The sequence below is a fragment of the Selaginella moellendorffii genome, unplaced genomic scaffold (assembly GCF_000143415.4).
Source record: "Selaginella moellendorffii unplaced genomic scaffold, v1.0 SELMOscaffold_44, whole genome shotgun sequence".
Lineage (NCBI taxonomy): Eukaryota > Viridiplantae > Streptophyta > Lycopodiopsida > Selaginellales > Selaginellaceae > Selaginella > Selaginella moellendorffii.
Window position 1 is genome coordinate 1,286,297 of NW_003314305.1, and position 22,190 is coordinate 1,308,486.

At 46.4% G+C, this 22,190-nt stretch overlaps 7 protein-coding genes, 1 long non-coding RNA gene and 1 pseudogene across 11 annotated transcripts; 4 read left to right on the top strand and 5 right to left on the bottom strand.

Annotated features, from left to right (window-relative positions):
* Nucleotides 1–12: 12 nt before the first annotated feature.
* On the bottom strand, nt 13–2,000 carry LOC9648083 (tubulin alpha chain). The gene is made up of 4 exons (XM_024685194.1): nt 1,756–2,000; nt 1,299–1,533; nt 870–1,240; nt 13–807 (listed from the first exon to the last, which is right to left on the bottom strand). The coding sequence occupies exons 1-4, from the start codon at nt 1,846–1,848 to the stop codon at nt 154–156; spliced, it is 1,353 nt and encodes a 450-aa protein (XP_024540962.1). The 5' UTR covers nt 1,849–2,000; the 3' UTR covers nt 13–153.
* A 769-nt stretch (nt 2,001–2,769) lies between these two features.
* LOC112349983 (dolichyl-diphosphooligosaccharide--protein glycosyltransferase subunit 4A) lies at nt 2,770–3,175 on the bottom strand. Its single transcript, XM_024685347.1, has 2 exons — nt 3,095–3,175; nt 2,770–2,987 (listed from the first exon to the last, which is right to left on the bottom strand). Exon 2 carries the CDS (start codon nt 2,985–2,987, stop codon nt 2,871–2,873), a length of 117 nt encoding a protein of 38 aa, XP_024541115.1. The 5' UTR covers nt 3,095–3,175; the 3' UTR covers nt 2,770–2,870.
* Nucleotides 3,176–5,346: 2,171 nt separating this feature from the next.
* Nucleotides 5,347–6,377, top strand: LOC9648084 (caffeic acid 3-O-methyltransferase 1). Its single transcript, XM_024685277.1, has one exon. It carries the CDS (start codon nt 5,347–5,349, stop codon nt 6,166–6,168), a length of 822 nt encoding a protein of 273 aa, XP_024541045.1. The 3' UTR covers nt 6,169–6,377.
* Nucleotides 6,378–6,447: 70 nt separating this feature from the next.
* On the bottom strand, nt 6,448–8,328 carry LOC112350010. Of its 3 annotated transcripts, none has more exons than XR_002993610.1 (4): nt 8,285–8,328; nt 7,452–7,790; nt 7,011–7,357; nt 6,448–6,919 (listed from the first exon to the last, which is right to left on the bottom strand). XR_002993610.1 is itself a non-coding variant. In XM_024685425.1 (3 exons), exons 2-3 carry the CDS (start codon nt 7,045–7,047, stop codon nt 6,615–6,617), a joined length of 342 nt encoding a protein of 113 aa, XP_024541193.1. In that variant the 5' UTR covers nt 7,048–7,357; nt 7,452–8,036; the 3' UTR covers nt 6,448–6,614. The 3 variants fall into 3 exon arrangements, 1 of the variants encoding a protein (XP_024541193.1); XR_002993609.1 differs by having other exon boundaries at nt 7,452–7,898; XM_024685425.1 differs by lacking the exon at nt 8,285–8,328 and having other exon boundaries at nt 7,452–8,036.
* A 4,092-nt stretch (nt 8,329–12,420) lies between these two features.
* Nucleotides 12,421–14,439, bottom strand: LOC9647721 (annotated as a pseudogene).
* Nucleotides 14,440–15,796: 1,357 nt separating this feature from the next.
* On the top strand, nt 15,797–16,447 carry LOC9648086 (transcription factor MYB53). Its single transcript, XM_002980259.2, has 3 exons — nt 15,797–16,068; nt 16,137–16,238; nt 16,307–16,447. Exons 1-3 carry the CDS (start codon nt 15,893–15,895, stop codon nt 16,425–16,427), a joined length of 399 nt encoding a protein of 132 aa, XP_002980305.2. The 5' UTR covers nt 15,797–15,892; the 3' UTR covers nt 16,428–16,447.
* A 119-nt stretch (nt 16,448–16,566) lies between these two features.
* Nucleotides 16,567–17,940, bottom strand: LOC112350013. Its single transcript, XM_024685432.1, has 7 exons — nt 17,583–17,940; nt 17,428–17,476; nt 17,307–17,361; nt 17,146–17,252; nt 16,980–17,093; nt 16,685–16,928; nt 16,567–16,633 (listed from the first exon to the last, which is right to left on the bottom strand). The coding sequence occupies exons 1-6, from the start codon at nt 17,912–17,914 to the stop codon at nt 16,692–16,694; spliced, it is 894 nt and encodes a 297-aa protein (XP_024541200.1). The 5' UTR covers nt 17,915–17,940; the 3' UTR covers nt 16,567–16,633; nt 16,685–16,691.
* A 48-nt stretch (nt 17,941–17,988) lies between these two features.
* On the top strand, nt 17,989–19,166 carry LOC9647722 (plant UBX domain-containing protein 1). 2 transcript variants are annotated; one of them, XM_024685423.1, is made up of 7 exons: nt 17,989–18,049; nt 18,099–18,189; nt 18,247–18,321; nt 18,405–18,472; nt 18,522–18,651; nt 18,716–18,814; nt 18,871–19,166. In XM_024685423.1, the coding sequence occupies exons 1-7, from the start codon at nt 18,002–18,004 to the stop codon at nt 19,071–19,073; spliced, it is 714 nt and encodes a 237-aa protein (XP_024541191.1). In that variant the 5' UTR covers nt 17,989–18,001; the 3' UTR covers nt 19,074–19,166. The 2 variants fall into 2 exon arrangements, with proteins under 2 accessions (XP_024541191.1, XP_024541190.1); XM_024685422.1 differs by having other exon boundaries at nt 18,099–18,321.
* Nucleotides 19,167–21,152: 1,986 nt separating this feature from the next.
* On the top strand, nt 21,153–21,709 carry LOC112350009. The gene is made up of 3 exons (XR_002993608.1): nt 21,153–21,244; nt 21,369–21,393; nt 21,464–21,709. It is a non-coding gene; the product is annotated as an uncharacterized LOC112350009 (long non-coding RNA).
* The last annotated feature ends 481 nt before the right edge of the window (nt 21,710–22,190 follow it).

The following is a 22,190-nucleotide window of genomic DNA, read 5'->3' on the forward strand; positions in this document are numbered from 1 at the left end:
TTGGAAGATCTATAAAACGATGTTCTATCAAATTCCAAGACAATAGATCATAGAATTGCAAACTTCCTACTGAGAAACCACTCGTGAGACAAGAGCGTAGAACCAAAGAACTTTAGTAAGAACACTTGAAACGAAGAACTCCATAGCTAGCTTTTAGTACTCGTCATTCTCTTCGTCCTCTCCATCCGCGGACTCGGCCCCGACTTCCTCGTAATCCTTCTCGAGCGCTGCCAGATCTTCGCGGGCCTCGGAGAACTCCCCCTCCTCCATGCCTTCGCCCACGTACCAGTGGACGAACGCCCTCTTGGCGTACATGAGATCAAACTTGTGGTCGATCCGGGAGAACACCTCGGCGACGCTGGTGGAGTTTGAGATCATGCACACCGCGCGCTGGACCTTGGCAAGATCTCCGCCTGGAACCACCGTCGGGGGCTGATAGTTGATGCCGCATTTGAATCCGGTCGGGCACCAGTCCACGAACTGGATCGTCCGCTTGGTCTTGATGGTAGCCACGGCCGCGTTCACGTCCTTTGGAACCACGTCGCCGCGGTACATGAGGCAGCAGGCCATGTACTTGCCGTGTCGGGGGTCGCACTTTGCCATCATGGACGCTGGCTCGAAGGCGGTGTTGGTGATCTCGGCCACCGAGAGCTGCTCGTGGTACGCCTTCTCGGCGGAGATGACCGGCGCGTAGGACGAGAGCATGAAGTGGATCCTCGGGTATGGCACCAAGTTGGTCTGGAACTCGGTCACGTCAACGTTGAGTGCTCCATCGAAACGGAGCGAGGCAGTCAAGGACGAGATGACCTGTGCGGAAAGAAAACTAAAGTAAGAAAGCTGCCAACACTTTAGAGAAAAGAGACACTTGCCTGTGAGACGAGCCTGTTAAGATTGGTGTAAGTCGGGCGCTCGATGTCAAGGGACCTCCGGCAAATGTCGTAGATTGCCTCGTTATCCAGCAGCACAGCAACGTCGGTGTGCTCCAGGAGAGAGTGCGTCGAGAGGACGCTGTTGTAAGGCTCGACAACGGAGGTGGACACCTGAGGCGATGGATAAACGGTGAATCCGAGCTTGGACTTCTTCCCATAGTCGACAGAAAGTCGCTCCAGGAGGAGGGAACCAAGCCCAGAACCCGTGCCACCGCCGACAGCATGGAACACCAGGAATCCTTGGAGCCCAGTGCAGTTGTCAGCCAGCTTTCGGATGCGATCAAGGCAAAGGTCGACAATCTCCTTTCCAACTACACCCAAGAAAAAAAAACTTAGCCATCGTTTGCGAAAAAAAGTGCTTCATCTTACTTGTGTAGTGACCGCGAGCAAAGTTATTCGCAGCGTCTTCCTTTCCGCTGATGAGCTGCTCAGGGTGGAAGAGCTGGCGGTAAGTTCCAGTGCGGACCTCATCAATCACGGTAGGCTCAAGATCGAGGAAAACAGCGCGAGGGACGTGTTTTCCAGCTCCAGTCTCGCTGAAAAAGGTGTTGAAGGCATCGTCGCCCCCACCAACAGTCTTGTCGCTCGGCATTGTTCCATCCGGCTGAGTAAGAAAACAAATCGATTATTACAGCACTAGATCAAGAAACACCAAGAAATCTCCCCAAAACTCTCAAGCAGCGCAAGATCCGACATCTAAGACGCATTTGAGTAAAACCCCCCAAAACTCGCTAAGATCTAGCAATCAACACCCAAAATCTCCGATCTAGACATCAAGAACGCAAGATCCAAGCAGATCTACCCAATGTAGCTCCTAGAAACATACCTGGATGCCGTGCTCGAGGCAATAGAGCTCCCAGCAGGCATTTCCGACCTGGATTCCGGCCTGACCGATGTGGATCGAAATGCACTCCCTCATCTTCGCAGGAACGATGTAGCGGCCGCTCTAGCTCACAGATCGGGCGCCGAAACACCAAGAACTCCCTCGAGGAAGGGCGTTTGCAAAGACGCCGCCAAGAGGGGAGAAGAACCGAGAGAGAAGCGGGAATGGCAAGATAGGGCTTTATTTCAACGGCACAGATGTTATGGCCGTTTCACGATCTGTAACGTGGAGGCATCTCAGCCGCTCGACGTGGACGGCTGTCTCAGCACGCTATCTTTAGGTCTTTGCCGTGGTTTCAAAACTCCCGCCAAAAAATATTTCGTCGCCGCCAAAACCTTGCGAATATTCTCGTGGCAGGGAATATTCCAGAGCTATTGAAGAAATCACATGAGAGAAGCGCGCCTTTTTGCAGGGAGCAAGTGCTTGAATTGCAATTGCAAGTGCCATGGCAGCGCATTTGCATAGAAGAGGAGGTTGGGACCAATTCCTCCATCCTTCCTAAATTTTAAATTTTTTTTTCAGTTTCTTTGGTTTGTGTTTTTGTGCAGCATGTGGCAATTTAGAGCAATGTTTCGGTTGCGCCAGGATATTTTTAAAAAAAGAAACAAACCAGAAAAAACATGTGGACAAATGTAGCTATAAAAGTCCTGTAACTCCAAATCTCTGTTGTGTGAGAGAGGTTTTCCATTTTTTTATGATTATGATGCCTCAAATGATTTGGAGGGGGTGGAAGACAAAGGCCAACAACAACCAGAAAAAAGAAGGGAAAAAAAGAATGATTTTGTTGCATTCATGGGTATGCCCAGCCACCATTTGCAGAATTCGCACAATAGCAGTTGAATCGCACCTTTCCTTTCCACAACACCCACCAGCAGAAACCCCACAACTTGTTGGTGATGTTCCCCTGCACTTGTTACAAAAGCTGCAGCACCCCTCTGACTTGCTGAACAGCCTCCAGAAAAACAAGGAAAAATCAGGGAAGATCAGTTGACCCCATCCCCTCTCTTTATTAAAAAAACAGGAGCAGCAGCATCACCTTTGCTGAATTCAACTGGATTTCAACTGGTAATCTCATACTTGGGATCTGCCACTACATAGTGATATGCCACCACCAGCACAAAAATGCATATTCCCAGGAAGTTTGCAAAGAAGCCCAGATCCTGATCATCAATCATCTGCAAAACAAAGCCCAAATTTTTTTTTACCGCTGCTAGATGTAGATCCAGAATCTCGTGGCGCCCAGATGGAGAGTGGGCTCTAGCAAAAACGACGGGCATCATACCTTTCCGGATGGACCAAACCCCGCCCCTTGCGAATAAAGCCCTAGGCAGCTGCGAGCGAATTAGGGCTCCTCATGTGCTGTTTTCTGACCGTCCACGTGGATGGTCCCGATCTCCCGAGCAAGGCAATTGAAGAACGCATGTACCATCTCTTGGTCTTTTGCGCTTTCTTGTTTGTTTTCGCTGCTTCCGAGACAAGCAATGTTTATGGGCGCTGGCTGAGAATCCAGGTATCGTGTTTGTGAACAGTGTCGGGTCCGAAAGTTTTTTCTCGCCAAATATCTGAAGACCAACTTTGTTTTTCGCTCCTCGTCTGTTGCTCTTGTAAGCCTTCTGTCGCGGAGGCCTTAATTCCATGTGATCCTGTCGTGTCGTTGCCAAGATGTTCTCCCCGAGAAATCAGACAGAGTGTGCTCCAATTGAATGCACCTGGTTGCAGCACCGTATCGTTTTTTGGACATCTGATGGGTGTTTGGCCTACACAAGTCTAATCCCGAAATGGGGTATACTAGACTAGACGTAGCCTTTACACAAGCAAAGCACGCGAAATGGACCATGCCCATGGAAGATCTTTCTGTTTTTTGTTTCTCGAGAATTGATAATGTTATCCGGTTCATATGGGTTCATCCGGTTCATAACTTCCGACGTAAGTTACAGCGGCGGGAATGTTTCTTTCTTGTTCTTGCTTATAGAATATGACTCTTCCTTATTTATTAATTGGGAACCAGATGCTCTCAGTCAAACGTTCAGTCTCATTTTGTGTTCTCCCACTTTAAAAAAGACCTATTAATATATATAATTATTGATTTGCTAGGATATCGGGAAATAAGAAAATATAAAGAAAGGAAAAGAGAATGTTTAGTCCGACTTACGTGGTTTTGCACCTCGCGGCCTCTGACAAGATTGGCAGCATGTACGAACAACTCAGAAGACAGTAATGTGTTCCTCCGTAAAAAAAGCAGAAAAGGAAAAAAAAAAAGGAAAGCTAGAAAAAAAAGATAACAAATTTAGAACAGCTTGCAAAGTTCGAGTCTGACACGAATGTATACGCACTATATCGAACTGAGGAGAAGACGAAAGAAGAAGAAGAAGAAGAAGAAGAAGAAGAAAAAGCAAAATGTGATGAGTCTAAAAACTGTCTCTCGTCCCCCATGCCAGGCCACATGAGAGCTGTAAATTGTGCTCACATCGCCAGCACCCCCTTCACTCCCGGGTAGCAATCGCTCGCCAAAGCGATTGAAACCTCCCCGCGTCTACAGATATGGGAGGAGGAACCAAATGCAAATTGCCCGATGGTGACAACCAAATCATCTTGCAAATCCATATCATATTATATGATATCAACCAGCTCTCCCTATGGTTAAGCGGTCTCTTCACACCATACTTTCCCACGGGTTTAGCGTTAAGTTCGCAACACAATCCGACCGACACCCCCGGCCATATTGGCCCCCCCAGTTTGAGCAAGTCAATACATTCGGGCATTGCCAAGATCATGAAAGGTGGTGGTTGAGAGATGGAAGCATGTCCCCCTCCACAGTTAATATTTCTAGTTTTTTTCCATCCTTCCATTTTTTTCCGTCGGGACTTGTAGGGCTTACGCACGTCCCAAAGCCCTCCTGTTCTGTATATAAGAAGTACACACACAGTGCCATTCCAAAAATACACAGTGCTACTACTACTACTACTACTACCACCACTACTACAAAGGGAGAGTGCGAGAGTGCGAGAGAAGCTCAGCGAAGCGAGTGAGAAAAGTAGCTCACCTTTTGTTCGCTCGTCAATCTTCTCGCCGGCACTGCTGCTGCTTGCTTGGGCCCAAATCTCTCCTCTTTGTCTTTGTTTTGTCTTCCTCGGTGGCGTTTGCTTTGCATCATTGCGGAAACACCAGCCGGAATCTACAGTTCAACGAAAACCAAGTCAAGCACAATCTTTCTTCTCGAAACACGGCACTGGCTGCGCTAGCAAGCAAGCCTAGTGGCCATTCGTTTACCTGTCTCGCATTCCTTCGTTGCGCATTCGTTCCATCTTGTCGGGCGGCTCCAAAGCATCTCTCACAGCTCGTAAATTCTTTGTTTTTCCACTTCTCGCTCGTGTGGTTTGTCCTGAAGCAGCTTAAAAAGCCATCACTCTGTTTCGGAGGAATCGCTTCCCTGCAGTCGCTCAATCAGTAAGGCCGAGAGAACAAAAAAAAGAAAAAAAAGAATAGAAAAAAAGCTTGCAAATACTTACCGAGAGAGAAAGAGAGCGATCGAAGATGCTTGAGATTGAGCAGAGCGTTGCTGACGAACACATCCGCAGTCACAACCACTTTGAGGTGCTCCAGTGCATAGATCGCACCAACGGTACCGGGAGGAAGGAGAAGGTGCTGTCAGACGACAGAGAGCGTCTCAATTTCCTGGAGCTCATGTCGCTCAGCACTGTCCCAATGGCTTTAAAGGCCATAACTCTCCTGGACGTGCCTCAGATCATGGCTGACGCGGAGCAAGGCACCATGCTGTCTGCACGACAGATCTCCAAGCGAGTCAGCTCCAACAAGAACAAGAAGAGCGTTAACGTCAATCACCTGGACCGCATCCTCCGCTTCCTGGCCAGCTGCGACATCTTCAGGACCAAGAAGGTGGACGACGAGTCGGGCGAGCCGGAGCAAGTCTACGGCCTCACCCCGATTTGCAAGTACTTGCTGCGGAACGCTGGCGGGGCTTCACTGTCGACGTTGCTGCTAGTGAGGCACGACAAGCAGCTGTTCCAGTCGCTGCATCACCTCCACGATGCCGTGCTCGGGGACGATGTCCCGTTTGCAAAGGCTCACGACCGCAACCTGTTTGAGTTCCTGGAAGCCAACCCCCAGGAGAGCCAGCTCTTCAACACTGCCATGTCCGACATGTCGGAGATCTACATGGAAGCCATCGTGAACAATTACCACGGCTTCAAGGATACCAAGACGCTGGTGGATGTCGGGGGTGGCACTGGATCCAGCCTCGCAATGATACTCGCCAAGTATCCCCACATTCACGGGATTAACTTCGACCTTCCTCACGTTGTTGCTGGTGCTCCGGAGTACGATGGTCAGTACTAGTCTTTCCCTTCTTCTGCTTTCTTCCTGTTTGCTTTCCTGTTTGTTTTCCTGTTGCCTTCGTGTGCCTTGCTCGCTTTGGCTTTGAGAAGTATATCACGTCGCTGATGGCTCTTATCTTTCAATCCTCTTCAGGAATGAAGCACGTTGGAGGAAATATGTTCGAGCAAATCCCAGGCGGAGACGGGATGTACTTAAAGGTAACTCGACAAGACCTGCATAAAAGCTTTTGCATTATCTATCCCAAGTCCGTCAGTTGATAAGGAGTGTCTAACTTGCCTGATGCTTTTAATGCCGCAGCACATAATGCACAACTGGAGCGACGATGCCTGCATCAAAGTGTTGAACAACTGCTACAAGTCGCTCAAGAACGGAGGCAAGATCATAATGGTGGAGTTCCTCGCACCTGACCCGGGGGATCACAGCCAGCGAGCTCGGGTGGCTCTAAGTTACGACTTGGTCATGATGGCGCATTTCCTTGGCAAGGAAAGATCTGAACGCGAGTTCCGAGATCTGTTAAGAGCAGCAGGATTTTCGCAGATCCGGATCGCTCTCAGGGTCGACTGCGTCGCTGTTGTAGAGGCCCACAAGAACCCGTACGCTCGATAGTAGAGCTCAGATCCCCTGATGTTTCCATTCCACCCGATAAGAGACACATAACGTACCTCCTCCCGTTGTAAAGAAAAAAACAAAGAAGAAGACGAGAGAGAAATAGCAGCTCCTAGGGCCTGCATCTCCTTCGCCATCTCCTTTCCTATAAAATCGAATGGGGAAAGCATTTCAAAGTCAATATCCAGTGTCACCACACCCGAAAATTCCAAACTCACATCAATTCTCAAGCATACCTCTCTGCTTGTTTTGTTGTCTCGTAGCTTGCTCCATTATAGCTCCCCGGCTATATACATAATGAAAGGAAGCAGCTCTGGATAATTTTCACGTGAGCTCGATAGATACTTCACAACGGACCCCCGCCTCGCTCCACGCGCCGTCCGCTGTCGAGAATGGGATACCATACAGTTCGTTTTCGCTCGCGAATCTATGCAACTCAAGGGCCCGGCTCGCCACCACAAGGCACTGTTATTGGTGACCAAGGTGGGCTGCCCACGTGAGAATGGTGGCCCATGTTTCCGAGAACTTTGATCTATAACTGGTCAACTGGATCACATCTTCCTTTATTGTCCCTGGCTCGTAGCTGAATCAGCAAACAAGAAAAAATCGACCAGTTAGAAGCTTGGAACTGACTAGAAACCACAGTTAAGTACGGAGAAGAAAGACGTCCCACTGACCTGTGCGCCACACGGTTTTGGAGATTTACTCGGTTGACTTGATCAGTCGCCCGACTTGAGAGAAGGATTCAACGTATCAAATCGCATCGAATCGTATAAGCCGCCGAGTTATCTGCTCTCAACCAGATTTCCAGATTCTCCGCGAAGCTGAGTAAGCGTTGGAGTGGTCCACAACGGCCCCGTAAGTCGCAAGTTTGTAGCCTCCGTTTGAGCGGTTTAGATACGCGGGTTGACATCTGGCTCCATACAACTAGCTCCATACAAGTCAAAAACGCTGCTTGGCGGTGCGCGTTGCCAGATCTCGTGGAAGTTTGATCGATCCTAGAAGGACCAGGTACGCTGCTTTGTGGAAAAAGAAATAGCGAGCGATCAGTCGGGAGGAGTTCAGTAGCGTTAAAACTTATAAGGACTTCGAAAGAAGTTCAAGAGCACCTCGGCTCGATAATTCTAGAAAAGTAGCAAAGGAATTTAGTTAGCCAGACAAATGAACTACAAAGCAAACGAAAAACAAGCATGGAAAGAAAAGCTGTCAAGTCTGTGTGATCTCGAGGAGGTCGGATGCCTCGAGGCACAGAAAGATCGAATGCTTAAAAGGAGCTCATCAATCTTAAAGCCAGGCTAAAGTACCAAACCAAAAGGCATTTCTTAGGACAAGAAAAACGGTGTTTTAAGATCAGTTAGCCAGACAAACACACTGCATTGAAAGAATAGAAGGATTGTCCAGGAGCTTTTCCTGGAGCAGAGCTCCAAGAACACAAACTGATCAGGTCAGGGAGCTACGCACAATGCCTGCTAGATCGATTGAGGGAGCGAGAGAGATTCGAGGCGCTTACCAAGATCCACGCGAGCGGCGACGCGCGCTCCCCGCCCTCCCGAAACCCTAGAATGAATGAACAAGGTTGTGAGGATTCAAAACTATCTCCATGGGACTTTCAGCAAACGGTTCACAATTGCTTACATCTCCACCGTCCCCCACGAATTGTACGGCCCCGATGTGGGCTTGCCAAAAAAATCGTACGGACACACGGCAAAAGAGGATTTGATGCTATAGATAAACATTTCGGTTCCTCGGTATAGAGGTTGCCGATACAGGAAGTTTGATCCTTTTATATGTTTTTACAGTGGCTGGATTGTGGAGTGTTGCCATCAGCTTCAATGCCACTGGATTTAAGTGATTTTCATCCGCGAGGCTCGCATGGTATCGATTTCTCAGCATGCATGAAGTTAAAGAGAAACCTCGTGAAGAGATGCGAAGAATATACCAGAGATACTTTAGATTAGGGCGAAACTTTTTATAGAATGGAGTCGTGGTGCTCGATGGAAATTTTTTTTCAGGGTACTCGCATTGAGGTCACGAAAGAAGGTTTCAACTTGTTTTCTTTTCTTCTCGTCTGTAGTTTATTGACTAAAATCCAGCTTGCGAGACATGGCTTAAAAAAGTGCTAGCTGCGTTTCAGGATTTGTCGCGGACGTCGACATTAAATCCGAAAGGTATCGATGATAAGTGGTCTTCATGAAAGAGCTAAAATAACATGTGAACGTTGCAGAGCTTGATACGTATCTTACGCATCTTACGCTTGATACATATTTTACGTATCTTACTCTTGATACGTATCTTACGTATGTTACGTATCTTACGCTTCTGGCGGTACAACGGTGTTTTCACCTACGGTCCAGCGCCTGGAGCACCTTACTACGGCAAGCTCGATGGCATCAAAGTCGAGTGTGACAACGAGAGAAGGAAACGCGCTGCGACCAGCTACTCGGGACCGGTATCCTCGTCGCTGAGAAGCGACTGGAGAGTGATGGAGGGAGCATTCGTGATGTTTAACGTTCCTTGGGCTAGTGAAGGCTTCCCCGAGTCCAAGGTACACACTCTAAGATCTCGTTGTCTTTTCATAGCGGTTTGCAGACGAATTTCTATCCGGGACTGCAAGCTCATCGCCCTGCTTACAAGCATACAGCAAGGGAAAGCGGTGGAATCCAAGTATCTCACGTATGTCAAAGTAAGTCGCTCAAAAAGCTTACAGGAAGAGCGTAAGATTTTTCATTCATAGGTGAAAGCGTTCCTGGTGGAAGACTGTTCCAAGTAGGATACATCGATGTCAGTGGCGGGGTTGTGACGAGGATTTGATAGCTGAGAGCAGTGGTACGATGCAAATGTCTCAATTCCAGGCATCTCTCTATAAGATTCAACGTGAGTTTTTTTTTTTTCGCTTTCATTCAATTTTCGTACTAGCTGAAAATGCTGTTGTGGGGATACATACGATCAGTGTTCAGCTTTCCAGGTATTTCTGGTTCTGTTTATTCGCGTAACACGCTGCGATTTTGTTATAATGCACCTCTTACGAGCAGCGGAGCATTCATGTCCAGGTGCTAAGCTTGTGGCGGAATGTACACGAGTGAAGCCTTGCACGTCCCTTCCTTACAGGTCTCTGTCTATTTTGGATAGAAACTTATTTCCTTCTTTTGTAAAGTGTAGTTCTTCCATTCCATCTGAAGACCCTCTAAAGTTACATGAGTACCGGCTGCTTGGAAAGCCCTTGATGGAGCTTATGAGCACGAAAGAGTCGCTTCACAATGCCATGGTCCTTGTAATGAGGATCGACAAAGACATCGCAATTTCGAGGTAGTGGAAACTTTATTTTTCTGGTTACTGAATTCGTTCGCGATGTGCAGGACACAAAGTTTGCTCGCCTTATAATAGATCACTTCGATTTATTGCGGATCTATTAAGTGAAGCATTGATAGTTTGCCCTTCCGAGCAAACCACGTAAGCTGCGCAGCCCTTGCTCGGTCTTTCAGCTCCTCGGGGGTGTTGAAATGACGGCCATGGGATCAGCACCGACATTCATGGATTCACAGAGAAGGGGTGTTGTGGAGGCAATCAGCGCAAGAGGACTGTGAGATGCCGATCATGTAAGTAGATCTTCTTGCTGAGTGTGATTTCCTTTTCCTGGACTTTTCTTTGCCGGAGAGATCGATCGTTTTCATCAATGAAGACTAACTCCCAGCAGCTCGCATTGAGGTCACAAAAGAAGGTGTTTTCTCGTGACATAAAACTTTCTCTGTTTCACCAGCTTCATGCGAGAGAGATGGCCAACTCAGTGAATACCACGCAGTATGATGGAGCTCCACTCCTTTTGCAGAGGCAATTACGCATGGCTTACGCCTAACTGGTATCCTCGGCAACTGGAGAGTGATGGAGGGAGCATCCGTGATGGTTTTGCTGCAAAACGTTCCTTGGGGTAAACCCGAGTCCAAGGTCACACTTAAGATTTCGCATTCTCTTACGTCCATAGCAGTTTGCAGATGGTCTTCTGGATCTCATTGTTCTCTGTGACTCAAGTTCATTGGCCTGCTTACGAGCATACAGCGGTGGAATGCAAGTATCTCACGTATGTCTCACTCAAAGCTTTGTTTGATCTTTGATGCATTTATAGGTGCAAGTGTTCCCAGTGGAAGAGTGTTCCAAGGAGGATACATCGACGTTGATGGTGAGGTAATCGATCACGGAGGAACTGTCAACGTGAGTTCTTTCTTATCGTTTTCATTTTTTTGGTTTGTAGCTGCAAATGCTACCAGCTACCAGGCATATTTTTGGTTCTTTTTTCTTTCGAGAATTTGTTGTTTAACGTACTTCTGACGAGCAGCGACTGAAAGTTTGCAGCATTCGTGTCCAGGTCCTGAGCTTGTGGCGGAATATACACAGCTGGCCAGTGCCAGAGAAGCCTTGGGTCCTTTATACAGGTCTTTGTCTCTTCTCGATAGAATTTATCTTCTTTTGTACATGCATATTTTCCATTCCATTTAAAGACTTGGAATCACACTTTCCATTCCTCAAGAGTGCCTGGAAAGCACTTGACAGAGTTTTTGAAGCTGAAAGATACGAGAGTCACTTGACATGCCATTGTCCTTGTAAAGGCGCTGGGTAGTGGCAACTTTGATCCCCTGGCAATGATGATTCCCCACCATTGTGTTGCTCGCCAACAAAGTTGGCTATCTAAAGGTCTGTTTCATTCTCAATGTCCCAGTCTTTTGTGCTATTTCAGGTAAAGGATTTCAAAAAGCTGTGACATTCGCTCGACATTCACTGGAAAAGTTCTTGTCACCCAAATGTGAGGTAGCTTTTGTATAGTGTAGCATCTTTGTGATTCTTTCTAGTGCTAGGATCCAATTATAACAATGAAAATATGATTTATTACAAATCTTTGAATTTCACTATAAGACAAACTATAACATTTTTATCAAAACCCATGACGAACAATGTCCTCTCAACTCTGAAGGATATTTTCAAAATACTTTTGCAGCTGCTACTACTACCCTATCACCCTTGCCAACATTCTTTGCCTCACCCACCACATCATCCTCAGTATGCACTATTTTGCACACCACCAATTTCAACCATATTATCATAAAAAAAAGCTTTAAACAATAATTTCTTAAATATTACTTATTTCCATTAGACCACTTGCGCTTAACACCTTTAACTGCACAAATAGCTCAATATAGATAAGTCATTCAAGAAGATATTAAAAAAATTGTTGCTCAAAACTCTTCCCAAAAACAAAGACAACGAAGGCATGGGTGAAGTTGGAATTAGTGGCATAACAACCAAAGGTGACAATGGCAACAAAGTCAAAACTAGAATCAGATGTGGTAGGTGAGGCAGACAATGCTGGTGATGCTGACAAGGACAAAGCTAGTAATGCCAGCAAGGGGAATGAAACAACAAAGAATTTATCATACCGCTGAATGTCAAACATTGAAACATCCAGACTCCACATCGCTCTTCAACCGGATGCCCAGCCTATGCCTAAAACGGGTATATGGAAGAGGTACACAGAATATCTCAGAGAATGCCCAAGCATGGTCTGCTCACCTGGACAGCGTTACATGCCTAAGGCTTCAATGGTATTTGCCGTGTACATTCCACCACAAGTTCCAGGACATGAATGTTGCAAAACGTTCAGTCGCTGCTGGTCAGAAATGTGACCACCAACATATTCTCGGTAGCTGTCTGTACGTTAACAAAAACAAACCGAAACACAGCATAAGCTTCGTTTACGTGACCACCATGAGAAACAAAACGAACCAGAAATACCTGGAAAGCTGACACTATATCGTACGCATGCCCGTTCAGGACTCCTGGCTGAATCAACAGTTTCAGCAAGTGCGAACAAAAGAAACCAAAAAGAAAGAGAAAACTTACTTTGATAGTTCCATAATGCTTGGTTGATTCAGCCTTCCCATTGCAATGAGAGTTCCTGGCATCTAAAGCACAAAGGAAGAATGAGAAGACCAAAAAGAAACAACAATGAGAAAGGGGAGCATAGTCGGTCACCTCGCAGCCTGGAATGGAGACATTTGCATCGTACCACTGTCCACCCATGACAGTCTCGATGCTATCAGCTATAAAATCCCGCGACTGCAAGCTAAAGCAAGCTAAATGAGGGACGCTATCCTATCCCTCCAATCTGTTTTTACGAAGGCACCTTCATGATTCCGGAGGAAAAGCTTTATTTTCTGGATTATGAGAGTAAGACCTGGAGCAGCATTCCAACTGAGAATCTTTCACTTGTGAGTTATGTTTTTATGTTCACACCATCTTTGGTGCCTCCATGATGCTATAAATCAAAGTGGCACTGTTACGGGCTCTGAAGCGAGTTCAGCTACAGATTCTACAGCTGCTGATCTCGTTCCACAAGAACATGCCTGAACTTTGCTGCCACTGTCCGTGAGAGTTAAGTTACAGAGATACTTTTTTTCGTTCTTGATTCATCCGTTTGCGTTCCTTTTGCTCCACTTCATTCTGCAGTATACGGACCTGTGTCCAATAAAAAAATGTCAAAAGCTTTGAAAACAAATCTCACAGCTTGTAACATTCGCTGCAACCTCTCAACCTCTTCATTGAGATTCTGGACGTACCAGAACAACTCGGGCATTCAGTATTTTATTTGTAGTTGGGTTGATATCTTGACGAATGTACATTCAAAGATCATGCTTCTAGTAAACTTCTGAAACTATTGCCCATATTAGAAACTTGTCTGATTTAAATCTTACAGTAATCCTTTATAAATGTAATATGAAAAACGTGAAGAACAGAACCACAGGATCCCCATTTGCAACAATTGCTTCTTGAGGTGTGTGTTCCAGTGGTTTTTAATCTCGTTGTCAATTCGTCCAGGAATGTGCGATGCGATCACGGACAACCTGAAAGTGAAACACGCAAGAACTTAGAGAACGCAGAATTTAGAGGTAAAACTCTACAAACTGTTACCGGTTTCACAGGATTGAATGCAGCCAGATGTTGAGAAGCTCTTCTTGGGCTGTGATCCCGCCTCGTTTTATATCCGGCCGGAGATAGTTTGTCCATCGCAGCCTGCACCGCAACGATTGAGTCCTGCTCGCAAGATCTAGGAGAAACAAGATGTGAGAAAATCGATTCACCCGCTTTCTCCGGTAGCGATTCTTGTGACCGTGTTTCCGAATGTAAGCGACGAGCTTCTCGGGGGCCTTTCGTGACTCCCTCTTTGCTCCGGCGAGGAGGCCTCCCCATTGCAAAGCAAGGAGAAGTAAAGAGAGCGTTCTATAGACAGTGTGATTGTGTATTTATTTGTACACTTTTCCAGTGTAAGAAGCCTGGAGTGTGAGCTAGATTGCTAGACTTCTCCCTTTTGTCAAAAGGTTTCTTTTGGATTCACCGCTTTAGAGTTATAGACCGTCGCGGCTTTCAAAAGCTTTTCTCTTTTAGACGTTCCAGAAGACCACGTTGTAGTGGTGGAATAAAGCGGGCGTAAGCCCGGGCGAGGCTCACCCGGCTAGAAGTGGTCAAGCCTGTCACCTCTGTATCGATCCACAGTCGAATCGATCGCTCCGGTCCACTTCAAGATCCCCCCAATCCTGCCTGGCAAGAAGTGCCGGCTGATCCCCCCGACCACGTCAGTGCTTACATGTCTTGCCTCACTTTGCAGTACGACAACGTCATGGCTGCCGTATATTTCTTAGTCAATACAGTTGCCGGCCATACAGTACCCAAGTACGAAGGACGTGCTAGAAAGATTGGATTCTTCGCCACGTTTTTCTTTTGAAAGAAAGTAGGAACAAAGAATTACCTGGACATTTTGATCGTAATTAATCTTAAACTTACAGGGTCCAAAAGCCTAAATTCTGGTGAGAAAATGGAGCGCGCCCTCGCAAGAATGCGGCACCGGCGGTGAGCTCGATCAGGTTCGATCGTGCTGGTTTCTTCCATATGATCTTTCACTCAAAGTTTCCTTTTTTTTTCCTTTTGCCTTCCATGAAACACAGACACAACGCCTCCCAAGCAAATCCTCAAGGACTACAATGTTACCATGTATGATGCTGGCTTAGTTCCAGGAGCTCTTGTTTATCTATCCTACAACAATGGTAAGGTCTCTTTGCACGAAGTTCGGTTCTAAGGGATCTCTTTTCCTCCAGATTTCCAAGGGCCATATCTCAAGGAGATCGTCCTCGCTTCACAGCATTCGGATGAAGAATCCAAAGACCAAGTTTTAGCTCCACCAGTGGGATCTCCTCCTCGAGTAGCATCTCCGGAAGAAACACGACCAAGCTCTCGACAAACAGTTCCTGTTGGTAAAGGAAGCAAATGGCTGAAGCATGGAAAATGAAAAGTTTTGGAAAGTAAAAAATGGAAGTTTCGGTGCAAACTTGGATCTACGAGCCGCTGCCTCAGCGTCACGGATTTCTTCAAGAATCTCTCTGGAAGGCAAAAGATTAAAAAAACAGGAAACTTTGAGTGCAAGATCATAGGGAAGAAACCAACACGATCGAACCTAGGCCGGCGCCGCATTCTTGCGAGGGCTCCATTTTCTCCATTTTCTCATTTTCTCACCAGGATTTAGGGTTTTGGACCAGGTTTAAGATTAATTACGATCAAAATGTCCATGTAATTCTTTGTTCCTACTTTCTTTCAAAAGAAAAAGGTGGCGAAGAATCCAATCTTTCTAGCACGTCCTTCGTACTTGGGTACTGTATGGTTGGCAACTGCAGTGACTAAGAAATATACGGCAGCCATGACTTTGTAGCGGCCAATACTAATCCCGTACTGCAAAGTGAGGCAAGACATGTAAGCACTGACGTGGTCGGGGGGATCAGCCGGCACTTCTTGCCAGGCAGGATTGGGGGGATCTTGAAGTGGACCGGAGCGATCGATTCGACTGTGGATCGATACAGAGGTGACAGGCTTGACCACTTCTAGCCGGGTGAGCCTCGCCCGGGCTTACGCCCGCTTTATTCCACCACTACAACGTGGTCTTCTGGAACGCGTCTAAATGACAAGACAAGCTTTTGAAAGCCGCGACGGTCTATAACTCTAAAGCGGTGAATCCAAAAGAAACCTTTTGACAAGAGGGAGAAGTCTAGCAATCTAGCTCACACTCCAGGCTTCTTCCACTGGAATGTGTACAAATAAATACACAATCACACTGTCTATAGAACTCTCTCTTTACTTCTCCTTGCTTTGCAATGGGGAGGCCTCCTCGCCGGAGCAAAGAGGGACTCACGAAAGGCCCCCGAGAAGCTCGTCGCTGACATTCGGAAACACGGTCACAAGAATCGCTACCGGAGAAAGCGGGTGAATCGATTTTCTCACATCTTGTTTCTCCTAGATCTTGCGAGCAGGACTCAATCGTTGCGGTGCAGGCTGCGATGGACAAACTATCTCCGGCCGGATATAAAACGAGGCGGGATCACAGCCCAAGAAGAGCTTCTCAACATCTGGCTGCATTCAATCCTGCGAAAACGGTAACAGTTTGTAGAGTTTTACCTCTAAATTCTTGCGTTCTCTAAGCTCTTGCGTGTTTCACTTTCAGGTGGTCCGTGATCGCATCGCACATTCCTGGACGAACTGACAACAAGATTAAAAACTACTGGAACACACACCTCAAGAAGCAATTGTTGCAAATGGGAATCCTGTGGTTCTGTTCTTCCTGATGGCAGCTATTTCCACCTCGACGCTCGCTTCAATCCTGAGGAGTACCTCCTCTCTCGGACGATGAGAATGATCCATACATTGCTGAAAGGTGACGCACCTGGTAACCAGATAAATCCTCTACAAGGAAAACGAATGTTAGAAACGAGCGAGTTTTGGACGACCATTTTAAAGGCTGTTGAAATGTGACACTGTATTCTCGGAACTTCTGGAGAAGAAATAAGAAGCGTCAGTAATCATACAAATAAAACTCGCTTACCATCGTGTTACTTCCAGTTGAGAACAAATGGTCTGCATACACCGGTTTTTGCCTCCTCCTTTTGTGCCTTGTCGTAAGCTTTACCACTGTAATCTCTCCGGGCTAGATCTTGTAAGAAACGTCTCAAGCGGTTCTCAGCACGGACGCATTTCGTTGATCGATGCTCCCACAGCGGATCCTTCATTGGAAGCTTGTCTCTCATGTAAATCCTTCCCTTGAGGTTCTTTATAAGCCACCGGAGCTCCTGAAACACGAAAGAAACGTATTTAAGTGTTTATCACAAAGACAAACTCACCTCTCTGTCAAACATCTCGTATGGTAAACAATGGATGTCATTGTGGATATTCAAGTTTCCGGACATGAGGCCATCAAACCATTTGTCAGACAAGCTCATGGTATACTCTTCCATCTATGAAAAATCATTCTTGATTAGAAAGATTTCAAAAGGACCTCATGCATACCTCATTGTCTCTAATTCCTCCAATTCTCTTGATGGCAGGCTCTTCGCGTTGCAGACTATGCAAAACATACTCCACCACAGAAGGGCTGGCATTGTGAAGCAAACCCGCTGCATTCAGACAAGAACATCTATCATCCATCACAAGAAAGAATGAGCTCTCACCCAAGTAGTTATAGAGCCTTCGCTTTCCAACCAAAACTCCAGTGGCTTCCATCTTCTGGAAAAAAGGACCAAAAAGACCATTTTTTAGATAGATTGTGATGGTCGAAGGGAGAAAAACTACCTGGAGCGTCATAACAGCATCATAGCATTCGTCCGGTAAGCATCCCCATCTTCGAAACAAAGAACAAAAAGGAAAGGTAAAAAGAGACGAAAAAATGGAACCAAATAACCAAAGAAACAAGGAAAAAAATGCAAAGAGAAAGAAAAATCACTCACTTGATAGCATTGTTGAGGCTCGTTGTGGAGAATGTAGCAAGAATTTTGGCCATATGCAAAGACCAACGTCCCCTCTTCTTGAGCAGCGATTTGCATTTCCTAGTCGGCTCAAAATCCCCCTCGGGATCACTCTCGATGTCCCAATCGTCCAGCGGCTTCTTTGGTGCCAATGGCGGCTTCACGGGAATCCCCGCCCCAATCTTCGGTCGCTTGGATCTCTCCTGGAATCCTCTGCTGAAAAGGAGCAGCGCGGCATACCTCCAATCCAATACTCCAATGCGCCTCTCCAATCCAGTCGTGGATCGTCCAGCTAGCGCCCGCGACGCGATCATGAACCCTAGAAATAATTTTCCCCCCATTTCAGTGACGTCAGCGTTGCCATATATAGCCCTTTCTTGGAAGAACCCTAATAAGGTTTTATGGCGAGCGAAGCGCATTCTTCGCCCGGCGCCTGGCAGCAATCGCTGGTTTGTATCGTTTGATGAACTCTCCAATCCTGAAAATCCTCTCTTACAGGCGGCAGTGAGAAGCTTGATTGGAAGAGATCTCCGTGTGTTCGTCAATCCCGCGGCGTTGGAGGCCCCGATTCAGCACGCGACTGGCAAAGGCGAGAGAAGTCCTTTCCGAGTTTTCGATTTTGATGGGTATGATTCTGATGGGGCAGAGGAGGCCGAGAGCGATGAATTCTACGAGCTAACTCCGGAAGATTATGCCCGATTGGTGTCCAAGAAAAGAGAAGGTCGGCAGGTTCGATCGTGTTGGTTCTTCCATATGATCTTTCACTCAAAGTTTCCTTTTTGCGTTTTTTCTTTTGCCTTCCAGAGAGATTCTTGAAGACAGCAAAAATCCGTGACGCTGAGGCAGCAGCTCGTAGATCCAAGTTTGCTAAGGTACTGAAATTGTCTGGATCGCCCGACTTACATTCTTTTCCCCTCGCAGGCCACACTTCGTGTCCAGTTCCCGGATAGCATCATCGTTGAGGCCGATTTTAGTCCTCTAGATCTGGTTTTGGAGCTTGTTACAATGCTGGAAAAATTGCTGCTAAAGCCAGAGATCCCGTTCCATCTGTGTAAGTTCTCCTCTCAAAACTCTTTTTTTGTTCTAGTTCATGAAGCTTACACTTTGAAAGACAGACACAACGCCTCCCAAGCAAATCCTCAAGGACTACAATGTTACCATGTACGATGCTGGCTTAGTTCCAGGAGCTCTTGTTTATCTATCCTACAACAATGGTAAGGGTGTCTTTGCACTTAGTTCCAGCGGTTCTAAGGGATCTCTTTTCCTCCAGATTTCCAAGGGCCATATCTCAAGGAGATCGTCCTCGCTTCACAGCATTCGGATGAAGAATCCAAAGACCAAGTTTTAGCTCCACCAGCGGGATCTCCTCCTCGAGTAGCGTCCCCGGAAGAAACACGACCAAGCTCTCAACAAACAGTTCCTCTTGGTAAAGGAAGCAAGCCCAGGCCCAAATGGTTGAAGCTTGGAAAATGAAAAGTTTTGGAAAGTAAGTTTCGGTGATTTCGTGGAGACACGGGGTTGAGTTGTAAATTGTGGAAAAATCAATAAAAATTATATCTTGACGAATGTACATTCAAAGATCATGTTTTTAGTAAACCTTTGAAACTATTGCCCATAGAAACTTGTCTAATTTAAATCTTACAATAATCCTTTATAAATGAAGATGTTATAGAACAACTACAAATAAATATTGAATGCCCGAGTTGTTCTGGTACATCTGGGATCTCAATGAATAGGCTGAGAGGTTGCAGCAAATTTTACAAGCTGCGAGATTTATTTTCAAAGCTTTTGAAACTATTTTATTGGACACACTGCAGAATCAAGTGGAGCAAAGCAAACGGATGAATCAAGAACGAAAAAAGTATCTGTGTAAATTAACTATCAGGGGACAGCGGCAGCAGAGTTCAGGCATGTTCTTGCGGAACAAGATCAGCAGCTGTAGAATCTGTAGTTGAACTCGCTTCAGAGCCCGTAACAGCGCCACTTTGATTCATAGCATCATGGAGGCACCAAAGATGGTGCGAACATCAAAACATAACTCACAACTGAAAGATTCTGAGTTGGAATGCTGCTCCAGGTCTTGCTCTCATAATCCAGAAAAAACAGCTTCTCCTTGTCCGGAATCATGAAGGTGCCTTCGTAAAAACAGATAGGAAGGATAGGATAGCGTCCCTCATTGAAATCACAGCTTGCCTCCTGAACAAGTTCGTTCGATGCACAGTCCAACCTCATCAGGCTCATCTGGCCTTTTAGCACAGCCACCATGAAAAACTGAGTTGCTGTTGTTACCATCCATTTGTACACAGAATTGTCCCTGAAAGATGAGCACTCAACAAACCATCTCATTTCTTCCATGTTGAAGCTCAAAATCCCCCACATACGGCCATGTTCGGCAGAAAAATAAGCGTTGCTGTTAGCCATCCCAACTCCATATTTGAGATTATCCCAGCCAGGAAGGTAATCCACCGTGTCCCACACTCCCGATGTTGAGTGATATACATGCAATTGGTTTTCTTCATCTCCCGCTATACAAATCCAGTAACTCTGCATGGACGGTTCCAATACCAGGGCACAATCAATATTCAGGCATATCTGTGCTGCTTCCAGGGGCGGCGGGGGAAGCACCTTGAGAGATTGGGTGAGCGGATTGAGAGCAACATAGTCACGGCCCATCTTTACAAGCCTTGACAACCCTGATGTGACCGTAGACATCCTGACGGACCCAATCCTTCTGTGCTTCAGATCCAGCAACGAACGGGTTGCAGCTATAGAGTTCCTTACCATTTCGAGTTATACCCAAGACACGAGGAGGGCAAATCTGCTTGTTTATAGAGTGGTGTGCTGAATGGAACTTTGCAAATCTTGGTGAGTCTATGAGATCCCTCCACCGTTTGCACACGGCCCTGACGCGGCGGTGCAAAACAACTGCTGGCAAGCGCTTCAAAACCTCCTCTTCAACTATGTGCACCAAGATATCCATACCTACCCTTACAGAAAGGGCTTCTTCTAGGTAACAAACCGTCAAAAAACATTCATGTACAATCCGTCCTCCTCGATCCGCTCCATTGCTATGGAGCTCCTTCCAGGCATCGCAGGAGCAGCCTCCGGCAGATGCCAAGCAGGAATTTCGAGCTTAATCTCCCAGCTTGTACCATTTGCTGCAGCCTCTCAGCCTCTTCATGGAGATCACGGACTTACCGAAACAACTCTGGCACAACATTTTAAATCTTTAGAGCGTTGTTTCCAGATCATGTATCTGTAACGTTTTGCTTGAAACAAGTCCAAGATACCGGCAAGAAACGAACCCTGCCCTCCGAAGCCTCCCTCCCTATTCCTCTTGCAGTGGGCATTTTGCCGGTTTTACTATGCTGAGTGAACTGGATAGTGGCAAGATCGTCAGTCAGGTCCTTGGCTTTCTTTCCCGCAATTCTTAGACTTTGGAAGTCACAACCTCACACAGTGTTACCATTGTCTGTAAAGACTAACCTCCAATTCGCATTCTTTTCTCCTCGCAGGCCACACGTCATGTCCAGTTCCCGGATAGGACCATCATTGAGGCAGATTTAGTCCTATAGATCTGGTTGTGGAGCTTGTTACAATGCTGTAAAAATTGCTGCGAAAGCCAGAGATCCCGTTCCATCTATGTAAGTTCTCCTCCCAAAACTCTTTTTTTTTTTTTTTTGTTCTAGTTACATAATCTTATATGTTTGTGTTTTTATATGTTGTTATTACCTCGTCTGATCTTGGACCATATAAAATCTCTCCAAGCATCCGAAGCTGCTTGAAAGACCAGGTTTGCAAGTTTGGTGTTGTGAGCTGTGTATTTTCATTTTCCTTTTTGTTTTCTGATTGTCTTTTCACAGCGCGCATCTTCCAGGCGTAAGGAAGCTGTCATGCTGATCCAATTGTCAAACAAGGAGCGCAAGAAATTGCAGAGATGAAGGCATCTCTCTTCAATGTTTCTATTTTCTGTTGCGATTGCACTTTAGACTCTCGTTCACGATTTCAAGCTTCCGTTGAGGCCTCCAACGCTTGATCTTACAACTTTGTTTGGTCTCAGTCACGTCGTCTTTTGCTGGATCCTGCTATACATGCACAATTTACGCGTATGAAGGTTAGTCTTTCCAGACAATGGTAACACTGTGTGAGGTTGTGACTTCCAAAGTCTAAGAATTGCGGGAAAGAAAGCCAAGGACCTGACTGACGATCTTGCCACTATCCAGTTCACTCAGCATAGTAAAACCGGCAAAATGCCCACTGCAAGAGGAATAGGGAGGGAGGCTTCAGAGGGCAGGGTTCGTTTCTTGCCGGTATCTTGGACTTGTTTCAAGCAAAACGTTACAGATACATGATCTGGAAACAACGCTCTAAAGGTTTAAAATGTTGTGCCAGAGTTGTTTCGGTAAGTCCGTGATCTCCATGAAGAGGCTGAGAGGCTGCAGCAAATGGTACAAGCTGGGAGATTAAGCTCGAAATTCCTGCTTGGCATCTGCCGGAGGCTGCTCCTGCGATGCCTGGAAGGAGCTCCATAGCAATGGAGCGGATCGAGGAGGACGGAATGCAGCTTCTTGTACATGAATGTTTTTTGAC